The following is a 13,987-nucleotide window of genomic DNA, read 5'->3' on the forward strand; positions in this document are numbered from 1 at the left end:
GTGTATATATAACCCCCGTATATAACCTGTGTATATATAACCCCTGTATATAACTCCTGTGTATATATAACCCCTGTATATAACTCCTGTGTATATATAACCCCTGTATATAACCTGTGTATATATAACCCCCGTATATAACCTGTGTATATATAACCCCTGTATATAACTCCTGTGTATATATAACCCCCGTATATAACCTGTGTATATATAACCCCTGTATATAACTCCTGTGTATATATAACCCCCGTATATAACCTGTGTATATATAACCCCTGTATATAACTCCTGTGTATATATAACCCCTGTATATAACTCCTGTGTATATATAACCCCTGTATATAACCTGTGTATATATAACCCCCGTATATAACCTGTGTATATATAACCCCTGTATATAACTCCTGTGTATATATAACCCCTGTATATAACCTGTGTATATATAACCCCTGTATATAACTCCTGTGTATATATAACCCCTGTATATAACCTGTGTATATATAACCCCCGTATATAACCTGTGTATCTATAATCCCCGTATATAACCTGTGTATATATAACCCCCGTATATAACCTGTGTATATATAACCCCTGTATATAACTCCTGTGTATATATAACCCCTGTATATAACCTGTGTATATATAACCCCCGTATATAACCTGTGTATATATAACCCCTGTATATAACTCCTGTGTATATATAACCCCTGTATATAACTCCTGTGTATATATAACCCCTGTATATAACCTGTGTATATATAACCCCCGTATATAACCTGTGTATCTATAATCCCCGTATATAACCTGTGTATATATAACCCCTGTATATATAACCCCTGTATATAACTCCTGTGTATATATAACCCCTGTATATAACTCCTGTGTATATATAACCCCTGTATATAACCTGTGTATATATAACCCCTGTATATAACCTGTGTATATATAACCCCTGTATATAACCTGTGTATATATAACCCCCGTATATAACCTGTGTATCTATAATCCCCCTTATATAACCTGTGTATATATAACCCCTGTATATAACCTGTGTATATATAACCCCTGTATATAACCTGTGTATATATAACCCCTGTATATAACCTGTGTATCTATAATCCCCGTATATAACCTGTGTATATATAACCCCTGTATATAACCTGTGTATATATAACCCCTGTATATAACCTGTGTATCTATAATCCCCGTATATAACCTGTGTATATATAACCCCCGTATATAACCTGTGTCTCTATAACGCCTGTATATAACCCCTGTATACTCCATCTCTACGCGTGATATTTCCCGTGTTACAGGCCGGGCCGTACAATTCACCGGTGTAACCTTAGCGCTAGTTCACACATAAAACCTCCCGGCTTATTTTGGTCCTGGTTACTAATTAGGAAGTGTTTTTTTGACCTTGGGGCGTTTTTTGGAGCAGTTTTCGGTAAACGCCCGGCGGTTTTCTTCTCCCCTAAAGTGAATGGACTGTAAAAAAAAAATGCCAATATAAAAAAACCCCAAAAAACCTTGCGAGTCTTCAGCGGTTGATCCCTATTAATGGCTGACTAATAATGAGGAGGGGTCACAACGTTTCGGATCTCTCGGCTTTTATATTTACTTGAGAAAGGAGCCGAGAGATCCGAAACATTGTAACCCGTCCTCATTATTAGCCAGCCATTAATAGGGATCAACTACTGAAGTTTTTTTTGTTTTTTTATATCCCCACCCCCCGGCTGACACGGTGCGAGAACACACATTCCCCTTATAAATAACGCTATGGTGTTTTTCGCCTCCCATTCACTTCTATTGGTTTCCTCAGACAGAATCCACCTGAAGAAACCTTGTGTCGCTTCTCCATAGACCTCCATTGTATGGAGACAGATTGAACTAGCCCTGATAGTGATGTATAACAGCGGATACAGCGGGGGAGGGGCATAGAAGAACATCCTCCCCCGAGGAGCCGCTCTTGGCGCTTATTCACACTGCAGGGATCTCCGGCTCTCAGACACTAAATAGTCAGGAAAGTCTGAGAAACTTCTAGATCTTGTCACAGTTCAGACGTCACTACAGGTCACTGTACACCGAGGGCGGACTACAAGCCCCAGCACACCGGCCCCGGGAGGTAATACCAGGGGACCCGCACTCTCACCCCCAGGGGCCCCACACAGCCACCTCACATCCCCAGGGGCCCCGCACTCCAGCTTGTTCTCCAGGGCCCCCACCTCACGTCCTCTCTCTCCAGGGGCCCGGCACTCCCGCTTGCTCTCTCAGGGGCCCCACACTCCCGTCCTCTCTCCCAGGGGCCCCGCACTCCCGCTTGCTCTCTCAGGGGCCCCGCACTCCCACTTGCTCTCTCCGGGGCCCCGCACTCCCGCTTGCTCTCTCAGGGGCCCCGCACTCCCGCTTGCTCTCCCAGGGGCCCCGCACTCCCGTCCTCTCTCTCCAGGGGCCCCGCCTGACGTCCTCTCTCTCCCGGGGCCCCGCACTCCCGTCCTCTCTCTCCCAGGGGCCCCGCACTCCCGCTTGCTCTCCCAGGGGCCCCGCACTCCCGTCCTCTCTCTCCAGGGGCCCCGCCTGACGTCCTCTCTCTCCCAGGGGCCCCGCCTGACGTCCTCTCTCTCCCAGGGGCCCCGCACTCCCGCTTGCTCTCTCAGGGCCCCACCTCACGTCCTCTCTCTCCCGGGGGCCCCGCACTCCCGTCCTCTCTCTCCCAGGGGCCCCGCACTCCCGCTTGCTCTCCCAGGGGCCCCGCACTCCCGTCCTCTCTCTCCAGGGGCCCCGCCTGACGTCCTCTCTCTCCCAGGGGCCCCGCCTGACGTCCTCTCTCTCCCAGGGGCCCCGCACTCCCGCTTGCTCTCTCAGGGCCCCACCTCACGTCCTCCCTCTCCCGGGGGCCCCGCACTCCCGTCCTCTCTCTCCAGGGGCCCCGCACTCCCGCTTGCTCTCTCAGGGCCCCACCTCACGTCCTCTCTCTCCCGGGGGCCCCGCAGTCCCGTCCTCTCTCTCCCGGGGGCCCCGCAGTCCCCTCGGTTCCCGCCCGGCACTCTCTGTCATGGCCGCTGATGACAATAACAATCATCATTCTCCTCGGAGCAGCTCATAACCCCGCCCCCTTCCCTCCTAACCACGCCTCCTCCTCTCCCGCCCACGGCGGCCTCGGCCAATCACAGCGCCGCACACGTGACGAGCGCTCCGTGCGATGACCTCATCTCTGGTGTGGAATGACGTCAAATTCAAGATGGATGGAATCACGGCGGCAGGAGAGCGCCGATGACATTTTGCGACTTAGAAGGACGGGAAGCGTTCCAGGCAGCCATTCCGGGAGCCGCGGGGTAGCGGTGAGTATCTCTAAGCCCCCTGAAGCCGCACTCGGGCCGCTATCACCGGGCCGTGGTCTCGCTGACGTAACTGGTTGGTGGTTTCTCCATCTTTCCGCTCCTTGTCCCCGCTCTCCGAGCTGCCCGAGCTCCTCCCGCCTTCCTCTCGCAGCCGTCAGCTCGCCTGCCTCCTTTCCCCCACCTCACACCCTTCTGTTGATACAGCCGCTACTGCGCACGCGCAGCTCAGTGTCAGTTACTAAAATGGCGACGGGTTGCGCATGCGCTGTATCTGCGGTGAGCGAGGGGACTTGGGCTTTCTGGAGCTTTCGGTTGGGTGGTTAATACGCATGCGGGGGTTTTAGTGGTCATGTGACATGAATCTGCTTACTCTGATTGGACGATACTTGGGAACCACTCGATTGGTCTCCAGCTGCGTTACCATGTTGGCTTCGTCGCTGTGATTATTATATTTGCTTTATTATATTTGCCTTCAAGAAAATGGCGGCTGCTTGTTAATTATGTGGCTGAATGTTATGAGGCTTTGGTGTTGTGGTATTGGAGGAGAGATTCTGGCCTTCTGGACTGTTCTGTGGACTTTATTACAGCACCAAATAAATGGCGTCTGGTATCTGTAGGACGCCTTATTATACCGGACCGGGGTCTGTCCTCTCTCTGTGGCGTCTGGTATCTGTAGGACGCCTTATTATACCGGACCAGGGTCTGTCCTCTCTCTGTGACGTCTGGTATCTGTAGGACGCCTTATTATACCGGACCGGGGTCTGTCCTCTCTCTGTGACGTCTGGTATCTGTAGGACGCCTTATTATACCGGACCGGGGTCTGTCCTCTCTCTGTGACGTCTGGTATCTGTATCCGGACCAGGGTCTGTCCTCTCTCTGTGATGTCTGGTATCTGTATCCGGACCAGGGTCTGTCCTCTCTCTGTGATGTCTGGTATCTGTAGGACGCCTTATTATACCGGACCGGGGTCTGTCCTCTCTCTGTGGTATCTGTAGGACGCCTTATTATACCGGACCGGGGTCTGTCCTCTCTCTGTGACGTCTGGTATCTGTAGGACGCCTTATTATACCGGACCGGGGGTCTGTCCTCTCTCTGTGACGTCTGGTATCTGTAGGACGCCTTATTATACCGGACCGGGGTCTGTCCTCTCTGTGACGTCTGGTATCTGTAGGACGCCTTATTATACCGGACCGGGGTCTGTCCTCTCTCTGTGATGTCTGGTATCTGTAGGACGCCTTATTATACCGGACCGGGGTCTGTCCTCTCTCTGTGGTATCTGTAGGACGCCTTATTATACCGGACCGGGGTCTGTCCTCTCTCTGTGACGTCTGGTATCTGTAGGACGCCTTATTATACCGGACCGGGGTCTGTCCTCTCTCTGTGACGTCTGGTATCTGTAGGACGCCTTATTATACCGGACCGGGGTCTGTCCTCTCTCTGTGACGTCTGGTATCTGTAGGACGCCTTATTATACCGGACCGGGGTCTGTCCTCTCTCTGTGACGTCTGGTATCTGTAGGACGCCTTATTATACCGGACCGGGGTCTGTCCTCTCTCTGTGACGTCTGGTATCTGTAGGACGCCTTATTATACCGGACCGGGGTCTGTCCTCTCTCTGTGATGTCTGGTATCTGTAGGACGCCTTATTATACCGGACCGGGGTCTGTCCTCTCTCTGTGGTATCTGTAGGACGCCTTATTATACCGGACCGGGGTCTGTCCTCTCTCTGTGACGTCTGGTATCTGTAGGACGCCTTATTATACCGGACCGGGGTCTGTCCTCTCTCTGTGACGTCTGGTATCTGTAGGACGCCTTATTATACCGGACCGGGGTCTGTCCTCTCTCTGTGACGTCTGGTATCTGTAGGACGCCTTATTATACCGGACCGGGGTCTGTCCTCTCTCTGTGACGTCTGGTATCTGTAGGACGCCTTATTATACCGGACCGGGGTCTGTCCTCTCTCTGTGACGTCTGGTATCTGTAGGACGCCTTATTATACCGGACCGGGGTCTGTCCTCTCTCTGTGATGTCTGGTATCTGTAGGACGCCTTATTATACCGGACCGGGGGTCTGTCCTCTCTCTGTGACGTCTGGTGTCTGTAGGACGCCTTATTATACCGGACCGGGGTCTGTCCTCTCTCTGTGGTATCTGTAGGACGCCTTATTATACCGGACCGGGGTCTGTCCTCTCTCTGTGACGTCTGGTATCTGTAGGACGCCTTATTATACCGGACCGGGGTCTGTCCTCTCTCTGTGACGTCTGGTGTCTGTAGGACGCCTTATTATACCGGACCGGGGTCTGTCCTCTCTCTGTGACGTCTGGTATCTGTAGGACGCCTTATTATACCGGACCGGGGTCTGTCCTCTCTCTGTGACGTCTGGTATCTGTAGGACGCCTTATTATACCGGACCGGGGTCTGTCCTCTCTCTGTGACGTCTGGTGTCTGTAGGACGCCTTATTATACCGGACCGGGGTCTGTCCTCTCTCTGTGACGTCTGGTGTCTGTAGGACGCCTTATTATACCGGAACGGGGTCTGTCCTCTCTCTGTGACGTCTGGTATCTGTAGGACGCCTTATTATACCGGACCGGGGTCTGTCCTCTCTCTGTGACGTCTGGTATCTGTAGGACGCCTTATTATACCGGACCGGGGTCTGTCCTCTCTCTGTGACGTCTGGTATCTGTAGGACGCCTTATTATACCTAGTCAGTGATCGCTGGTGTCCGGACCGGGGTCTGTCCTCTCTCTGTGACGTCTGGTATCTGTAGGACGCCTTATTATACCGGACCGGGGTCTGTCCTCTCTCTGTGGCGTCTGGTATCTGTATCCGGACCGGGGTCTGTCCTCTCTCTGTGACGTCTGGTATCTGTAGGACGCCTTATTATACCGGACCGGGGTCTGTCCTCTCTCTGTGACGTCTGGTATCTGTAGGACGCCTTATTATACCGGACCGGGGTCTGTCCTCTCTCTGTGACGTCTGGTATCTGTAGGACGCCTTATTATACCGGACCGGGGTCTGTCCTCTCTCTGTGACGTCTGGTGTCTGTAGGACGCCTTATTATACCGGACCGGGGTCTGTCCTCTCTCTGTGACGTCTGGTATCTGTAGGACGCCTTATTATACCGGACCGGGGTCTGTCCTCTCTCTGTGACGTCTGGTATCTGTAGGACGCCTTATTATACCTAGTCAGTGATCGCTGGTATCCGGACCGGGGTCTGTCCTCTCTCTGTGACGTCTGGTATCTGTAGGATGCCTTATTATACCTAGTCAGTGATCGCTGGTGTCCGGACCGGGGTCTGTCCTCTCTCTGTGACGTCTGGTATCTGTAGGATGCCTTATTATACCTAGTCAGTGATCGCTGGTATCCGGACCGGGGTCTGTCCTCTCTCTGTGACGTCTGGTATCTGTAGGATGCCTTATTATACCTAGTCAGTGATCGCTGGTATCCGGACCGGGGTCTGTCCTCTCTCTGTGACGTCTGGTATCTGTAGGATGCCTTATTATACCTAGTCAGTGATCGCTGGTGTCCGGACCGGGGTCTGTCCTCTCTCTGTGACGTCTGGTATCTGTAGGATGCCTTATTATACCTAGTCAGTGATCGCTGGTGTCCGGACTGGGGTCTGTCCTCTCTCTGTGACGTCTGGTATCTGTAGGACGCCTTATTATACCTAGTCAGTGATCACTGGTATCCGGACCGGGGTCTGTCCTCTCTCTGTGACGTCTGGTATCTGTAGGACGCCTTATTATACCTAGTCAGTGATCGCTGGTGTCCGGACCGGGGTCTGTCCTCTCTCTGTGACGTCTGGTATCTGTATCCGGACCGGGGTCTGTCCTCTCTCTGTGGCGTCTGGTATCTGTAGGACGCCTTATTATACCTAGTCAGTGATCACTGGTATCCGGACCGGGGTCTGTCCTCTCTCTGTGACGTCTGGTATCTGTAGGACGCCTTATTATACCTAGTCAGTGATCGCTGGTGTCCGGACTGGGGTCTGTCCTCTCTCTGTGACGTCTGGTATCTGTAGGACGCCTTATTATACCTAGTCAGTGATCGCTGGTGTCCGGACCGGGGTCTGTCCTCTCTCTGTGACGTCTGGTATCTGTAGGACGCCTTATTATACCTAGTCAGTGATCGCTGGTGTCCGGACTGGGGTCTGTCCTCTCTCTGTGACGTCTGGTATCTGTAGGACGCCTTATTATACCTAGTCAGTGATCGCTGGTGTCCGGACCAGGGTCTGTCCTCTCTCTGTGACGTCTGGTATCTGTAGGACGCCTTATTATACCTAGTCAGTGATCGCTGGTGTCCGGACCGGGGTCTGTCCTCTCTCTGTGACGTCTGGTATCTGTATCCGGACCGGGGTCTGTCCTCTCTCTGTGGCGTCTGGTATCTGTAGGACGCCTTATTATACCTAGTCAGTGATCACTGGTATCCAGACCGGGGTCTGTCCTCTCTCTGTGACGTCTCTTCATTATCCATAATGGAGTCTGTTGGGTGTCTCACTGATATCGCGTTTCACAGTGCATGTGCCTGAGGTCCAGCGCATGCGCACCAAAGTCGTGGCATACTCCTCTGGCCTCACTGAAGACCTGGGCTAGTTCGGGGGAAATATAAAGGGAGTTTACTTTCAGTTGGGGCAGAGATGCCATTACAACGAGGCAATTTGGAGCACTTAACCCCCAGTCCATAAGGACCTGTCGGTGGTTGATGTCCCCAATCGTCCTGACAGGTTCCCTTTAAAGGGATCCTATCACTCAGACATGATTTTTTGTAAGTACCACGTCGGAATAGCCTTAAGAAAGACTATTCGTCTCCTACCTTTCGTCGTCTTCTCCGCTCTGCCGTTCCCCCTACAATCCCGGTTCTTGTCGGTATGCTAATGAACTCTCTTGCAGCACTGGGGGCGGGCCCCAGCACTCAAACAGCACTGAGGACGTCCCCAATGCTGCAAGAGGACTCTCTCCAGCGCTCCTCCTTCTTCAGCAGTGTCATCTTCAGCCTCTTCTTCCGGCGGTGGCTTGTAACTTCTGAGGCCTCGGGCAGAGCAGATTGCACATGCCCATAGGCCACGAGAAAATTATTGCTTCCGATACTGTGCAAAGGGCCATTTTCTCGTGGCCTGTGGGCAAGTGCAGTCTGCTCTGCCAGAGGCCTCAGAAGTTACAAGCCACCGCTGGAAGAAGAGGCTGAAGATGACGCTGCTGAAGAAGAGGAGGCGGCGCCGGAGAGAGTTCTCTCGCAGCATTGGGGCTGCCCCCAGTGCTGCGAGAGAGCTAATTAGCATACCGACAAGAACCGGGATTGTAGGCAAACGGCGACGTGGAGAAGACGACGAAACGTAGGAGACGAATAGCCTTTCTTAAGGCTATTCCGATGTGGTACTTAGAAAAAATCCTGTCTGAGTGATAGGATCCCTTTAAGTAATAACGTGCTCAGTGCAGACTCGTCTATACACTACAGCCTTCTTAGTATTGCCGGGGGTGACTGGACCAATCTGATTCTTGTTTTTTCTTTCCTCTTAAGGTCACTCTGGACAATGGACGGACTTCTACATTATATCAATCCCGCTCACGCCATCTCTTTGCTGAGCGCTTTAAATGAAGAGCGTCTGAAGGGTCAACTCTGTGATGTCCTTCTCATCGTCGGGGACCAGAAATTTCGAGCACATAAAAATGTCCTGGCTGCGAGCAGCGAATATTTCCATTCCCTCTTCATGGATAAAAACAATGAAACTCAAAATGTCTTTCAGCTGGACTTCTGTGAAGCAGACGCCTTTGACAATGTCTTGAACTACATTTACTCTTCCTCATTGTTTGCCGAGAAGGGAAGTCTCGCCGCTGTGCAAGAACTGGGCTACAGCCTGGGCATCAGCTTTCTGACAAACATTCTTTCCAAAACTCCTCAAGCTCCATTTTCTTCATGCAAGAAGCCAGGATACCACGAAGAAGATGACGGTGGAACACCACAAAGGAGTGTCATAGTGTGCCAAAACAAAGAGACACCGAGCAGAGACACGGGAAGTCTACACCATGACAAAAGCCAGGCGTCAAGGCCGTCGTCTTCTACAGGAAGAGCCAGACATCACATGAGAGCTTCAGATTCACTTTCTGGCTTTTTGGCTTCTGAACGCAGGTGGCACGGGGCTTCGAACTCAGGTGAGCAAAGTGGTTGGTCGAAAAGAAAATCCTTTCCGCATCAAAATATATGTGACGAAGATGACGATGGAAGCGAAGACCACCCCTCCCCTTCTGGCATTTCAAGGGTAACTGTATCAGAGATGTTTAAGAAGAAAGCAGCAGCGTCGTCTCTCGGTTCGACAGAGTCTCCTTTTTCAGTATCACAGACAGAAATGGAAAGTCCACAGATTAAAGAGGAAGAAGAAGACATGACTTATTATCAAGGTGCTTCAGCTCCTCCTGCTATCACGCCAGCCCCACGTATTGACCGCAGTGGCCCGCTTGTTAAAAGCCTTCTAAGAAGATCTCTCTCCATGGATAGCCCGGTTCCTGTTTACTCACAAGCTGCTGATTTTCATTCCACTCAAGAAACTACCTCTCTTAAAGGGAGCTTGAAAGAGGAGGTGCCCAGTGGAATGTCTCGTCGGCACATATTAAAAGGAATCGTAGACAAAAACAGAGAAAAAACTGCAGATCTTGTTAGAACCGTTGGAACCTACTCGATGGCTTCTGATGACAAGGATCTCCGCATAAAGACTGAGCCTAGTAGCCCTGCTCCAGAACCTTCCGAGATACTTCAGGTAACAGTGGGGGATCAAGCACAAAACAGGACTGTCAGTCCAGAAGTGGAGACTCCAATAACTCGGGTCAATAAAAGAAAGTTACAAGGTGATAGAAGATTCTTTCCTAGAAAAATCCGAATGAAAGAAAGTTCTCCAGAGCCAGATCGTAACACGGACGAAGATGCCGGAGCCGCAGATCATTTTTCAGATTCTGACGACAGCCACGAAATGAGCATCGCGTTACCCGAAATGCACCATGATAAAAAATTCAAATGCAAACATTGCCTTAAGATTTTTCGCTCTACCGCCGGTCTTAATCGGCACATGAACATGTACCACAATCCTGAGAAACCTTACTCTTGTGACATTTGCTTCAAAAGGTTCCACACGAACTTTAAAGTGTGGACGCATTGTCAGACGCAACACGGCATCGTGAAGAACCCATCGCCCGCCTCCAGCACACAAGCCGTTCTAGATGAAAAATTCCAAAGAAAATTAATAGACATTGTGAGAGAAAGGGAAATCAAGAAGGCGCTTATCTATAAACTGAGAAGAGGCAAAACGGGCTTTGCTGGATCTGCGAGTAGCCAAGCACAGGTCCTGAAACGAAGCCTCCGATCGAGAACCAAATCGGCTTATACCTGCAACTACTGCGGGAAGTCTTATCGCTTCTTATCTCAGTTTAAGCAACACTGCAAAATGCATCCAGGGGAGAAGACTCCGTACGGCAGCAAACACCTTAGGCCCAAAGCGCCATCACCTCCAAAGAGTCCCGATGACAGTAAGGAGGTATTCCGATGTAGGTACTGCAACTTAAAGCTGTCTTCGTTTATCGAACAGGGAAACCACGAGAGGATGTGCCGAAACGCGACTCTGTGCCCATACTGTAGCCTTCGATTTACTACTCCAGAACTGAAAAACGAACATGACCCAAAGTGCGAATATAAGAAGCTGACATGTCTGGAGTGTATGAGAACATTCAAGTCATCTTTCAGTATTTGGCGGCATCAAGTCGAAGTACACAACCAAAACACCATGGCCCCAACAGAAAACTTCTCCTTACCAATGCTTGACCACAACGGGGACATGAACAGTGCACCAAGGCTACAGACGTTACCTGAACCTAGCAAAGGGAATAGCTTTATTACATCAAAAGATGACGGGGAATACAGTGACTCCTCAGAACATATGAACTTTGACTCGGAGGACTCGACCTGTCTCCCTGAGGATCTTAGTGTCACCAAGCAATTCGATGTCAAAATCAAGGAGGAACCTACAGATGACATGGAAGACAGCTCCGAAGCTCTCTATGGCCACAAAGAAGACGTGCCCCCTGCTGAACATGGCGTCTGGTCATGCGAAAAATGTGGCAAAATGTTTACAGTTCACAAGCAACTAGAGCGTCATCAGGAGCTGTTGTGTTCCGTCAAGCCTTTCATTTGCCATGTCTGCAACAAAGCTTTCCGAACGAATTTTCGCCTTTGGAGTCACTTTCAGTCACACATGGCACAGGGGGACGAATCATTCAAAGAACCAGAAGGGGGTCCTCCCGTGAGCTCCCCATCACCCCCTCCTCCACCACCACCTCCACCTCCTCCTCCTCCACCACCACCACCCCCAACGCTTCCACCTCCTCCTCCACTTAAAATGCAACCCATCGAACCCGAAAGACGGAAAGCCGTTCCGGAGAAAGCAAGTTCGACAGAGAAAATGTTTGCTCCCCAGGAATCGGACACTCTTTTCTATCATGCTCCACCGCTGTCGGCCATTACCTTTAAGCGACAGTTCATGTGTAAACTGTGTCACAGGACCTTTAAAACCGCCTTCAGTTTATGGAGTCATGAGCAGACACACAACTGAGTCTATGGTGCTAGAATATTTTTTGGGAGGATAACCATTCCTTGCCAAAGTAAGACTCTATGATTAGTCCTCTGAAGAGACTAAACCGTGATCCCGTAACGTGGCCTGAAGTCCATCAATAAACCCTTAATCCCCTTCTCATCGGCATGTAATCCTCCATCAGATGGTTCGGAGTTTCACCTAGACAGCAGTGTTGGAGTTTGTGTCAGAGATTTGGCTTCGACCTCGCAGAACTTTCCTTACACTTAGAACTTAACAAGACTTTGATGAACGGTTTAGTGACGATGACCCCGTCTATGACCTTTAGCAATAATCAATAAGAGAACCTCAAGCTGAGATGGGACAAGCTTTGTAAAAAAAACTGAGACAAACTGATCCTGTGCTACGTAGGCTAGCGACGATAGAGAGTAGCGCAGCGTCATCGCAACTGACCAATACAACGGTGACGCTTCTTTTGTAGACGGCCTTTGTGATAGAGAAACCAAGGTTTTCCTGTCCTTTCTTTGTACGAGACGACCTCTATGACAATACATTTGCATCTGAAAGTGAAAGGGTTTTTTTTTTTCTTTACTTTAGCTATGACACAACATTAGCTGCGGTTTCCTGTTTTTTTTCGGACCTCCAAGTCGCCTTTTGCAGTTTTTTCTGTAGCACAATTCCTGATTTTGTTGCCCAGGATTTCTTACTGTTCTTTGGTCAGGCCCGGTGACTCGCCATGTGTGTGATTTACCACGTTTTGTTTTGTGGAAAATGATTTCAAAACTGGAATTTGGGATTTCTCTGTAAATTTGAATAGTCGAAACGAAATATACCAAGCACAAGTTGACGTTTCCATTTCTTCGCTTATGTCTAGGGGTGTCCGTTTCTTCAGCGAGAGGTCTTAAATTTGGACTCTAAGGCCTCATTCACATGACTTAGTGTGCGGCCCAAGGCTCTTACAAGAGGATTTATTGTTTTAGGGCCTATCCTCATGATCGGCCATAAGTTAATGATCGACACCCGGCCCCTGGACAGATCGTTTATACGGAGTGCCTGTCCTGTAAGCAATACAAGACCGGAAACTGAGAGCTCCGTCCATTGTCTAGTGTCCGGGCGCCTTCACTGAGGTCAATGAGAGATGAGTCGCAGTGAATGTTCCAGACCACTAGATAATAGACAGAGCTTTCTGCTTCAGCCCTATATTGTGTCCTGAGCGGGCGCTGGAAGTGGCTCTGTACATACGATCAGGCCAGGGGTTGCGGGTCGGCCCCCTATTAATCAGGTATGTATCCTGAGGATGGCCATAAAAAATAAGCCTAGATAACTCATAAAAGATCTGAGCCTCCTCGGCCTACACAATGGGCCACGTGTAGGAAGCCTAAAGGTCCCGCAGATATTGTTTGGGTACAGTCGCTGCCTTCCTTTAGGGCTTCTATACATGGCCGTGTTTATGGTCCAGGTGATGTCTGTGACCCGCAGTAGTTGATCAGTTTTATAGCGTGGGCTGTCTAAGGCCTCACTTTGTGGAAAATCTGTGGGGTTTTTGTCTTGTGGAATTTGATTTTTAGAGCCAAAGCCAAGAGTGGATTTAGTGACCATTCACACAGAAGAATCTGCCGCTGATATTGAAGTGGATTCCATCCCGATTCTGCCTCATTGTATTCAACGGGAGTCAGAGATCAGAGCAGGACAATGAAAGAAGAAGTGTCGAGCTCGATGGCCGCAGAGTCCGAGGCTGGAGATTGATCAGGCCCATTCACCTGGTGTCAGATAACCGCGGCGGAATATATAGGCAGATGTGCACCCAAGACTCCTCTTCATTCCCACAGTGTGAACTTCCCCATAGCGCTCTTTTTGTTTCCCATTCCTCTTGGAGTCAGTCTTGGCATTGGCTCAAAAAAAATCTGCAATTTAAAAAGAAAAAAAAAATACAGCTTTTCTGCAACGTGGGGCCTCCTTGTTACCCACAGTATAGTGGAGGACACTGGAAATACAGCAACCCCCGGTCTATACCTCACGGACCAATCCGGCCAATGTCAGGACTCAATTCTTCTACGTGTCCATATGGGTGCGGA

The 13,987-nt window shown here is 50.2% G+C and overlaps 1 protein-coding gene across 2 annotated transcripts; it reads left to right on the plus strand.

Annotated features, from left to right (window-relative positions):
* Nucleotides 1-3,146: 3,146 nt before the first annotated feature.
* ZBTB21 (zinc finger and BTB domain containing 21) lies at nucleotides 3,147-12,745 on the plus strand. Of its 2 annotated transcripts, XR_012712226.1 has the most exons (3): nucleotides 3,147-3,341; nucleotides 8,858-12,106; nucleotides 12,145-12,745. XR_012712226.1 is itself a non-coding variant. In XM_075261325.1 (2 exons), exon 2 carries the CDS (start codon nucleotides 8,871-8,873, stop codon nucleotides 11,931-11,933), a length of 3,063 nt encoding a protein of 1,020 aa, XP_075117426.1. In that variant the 5' UTR covers nucleotides 3,147-3,341; nucleotides 8,858-8,870; the 3' UTR covers nucleotides 11,934-12,745. The 2 variants fall into 2 exon arrangements, 1 of the variants encoding a protein (XP_075117426.1); XM_075261325.1 differs by having other exon boundaries at nucleotides 8,858-12,745.
* Nucleotides 12,746-13,987: the final 1,242 nt, after the last annotated feature.

Source organism: Leptodactylus fuscus, unplaced genomic scaffold, assembly GCF_031893055.1.
Source record: "Leptodactylus fuscus isolate aLepFus1 unplaced genomic scaffold, aLepFus1.hap2 HAP2_SCAFFOLD_112, whole genome shotgun sequence".
Lineage (NCBI taxonomy): Eukaryota > Metazoa > Chordata > Amphibia > Anura > Leptodactylidae > Leptodactylus > Leptodactylus fuscus.

Coding starts and splice junctions, on each gene's coding strand:
- ZBTB21 (XM_075261325.1), top strand. CDS start 8,871: ATGGACGGACTTCTACATTATATCAATCCCGCTCACGCCATCTCTTTG.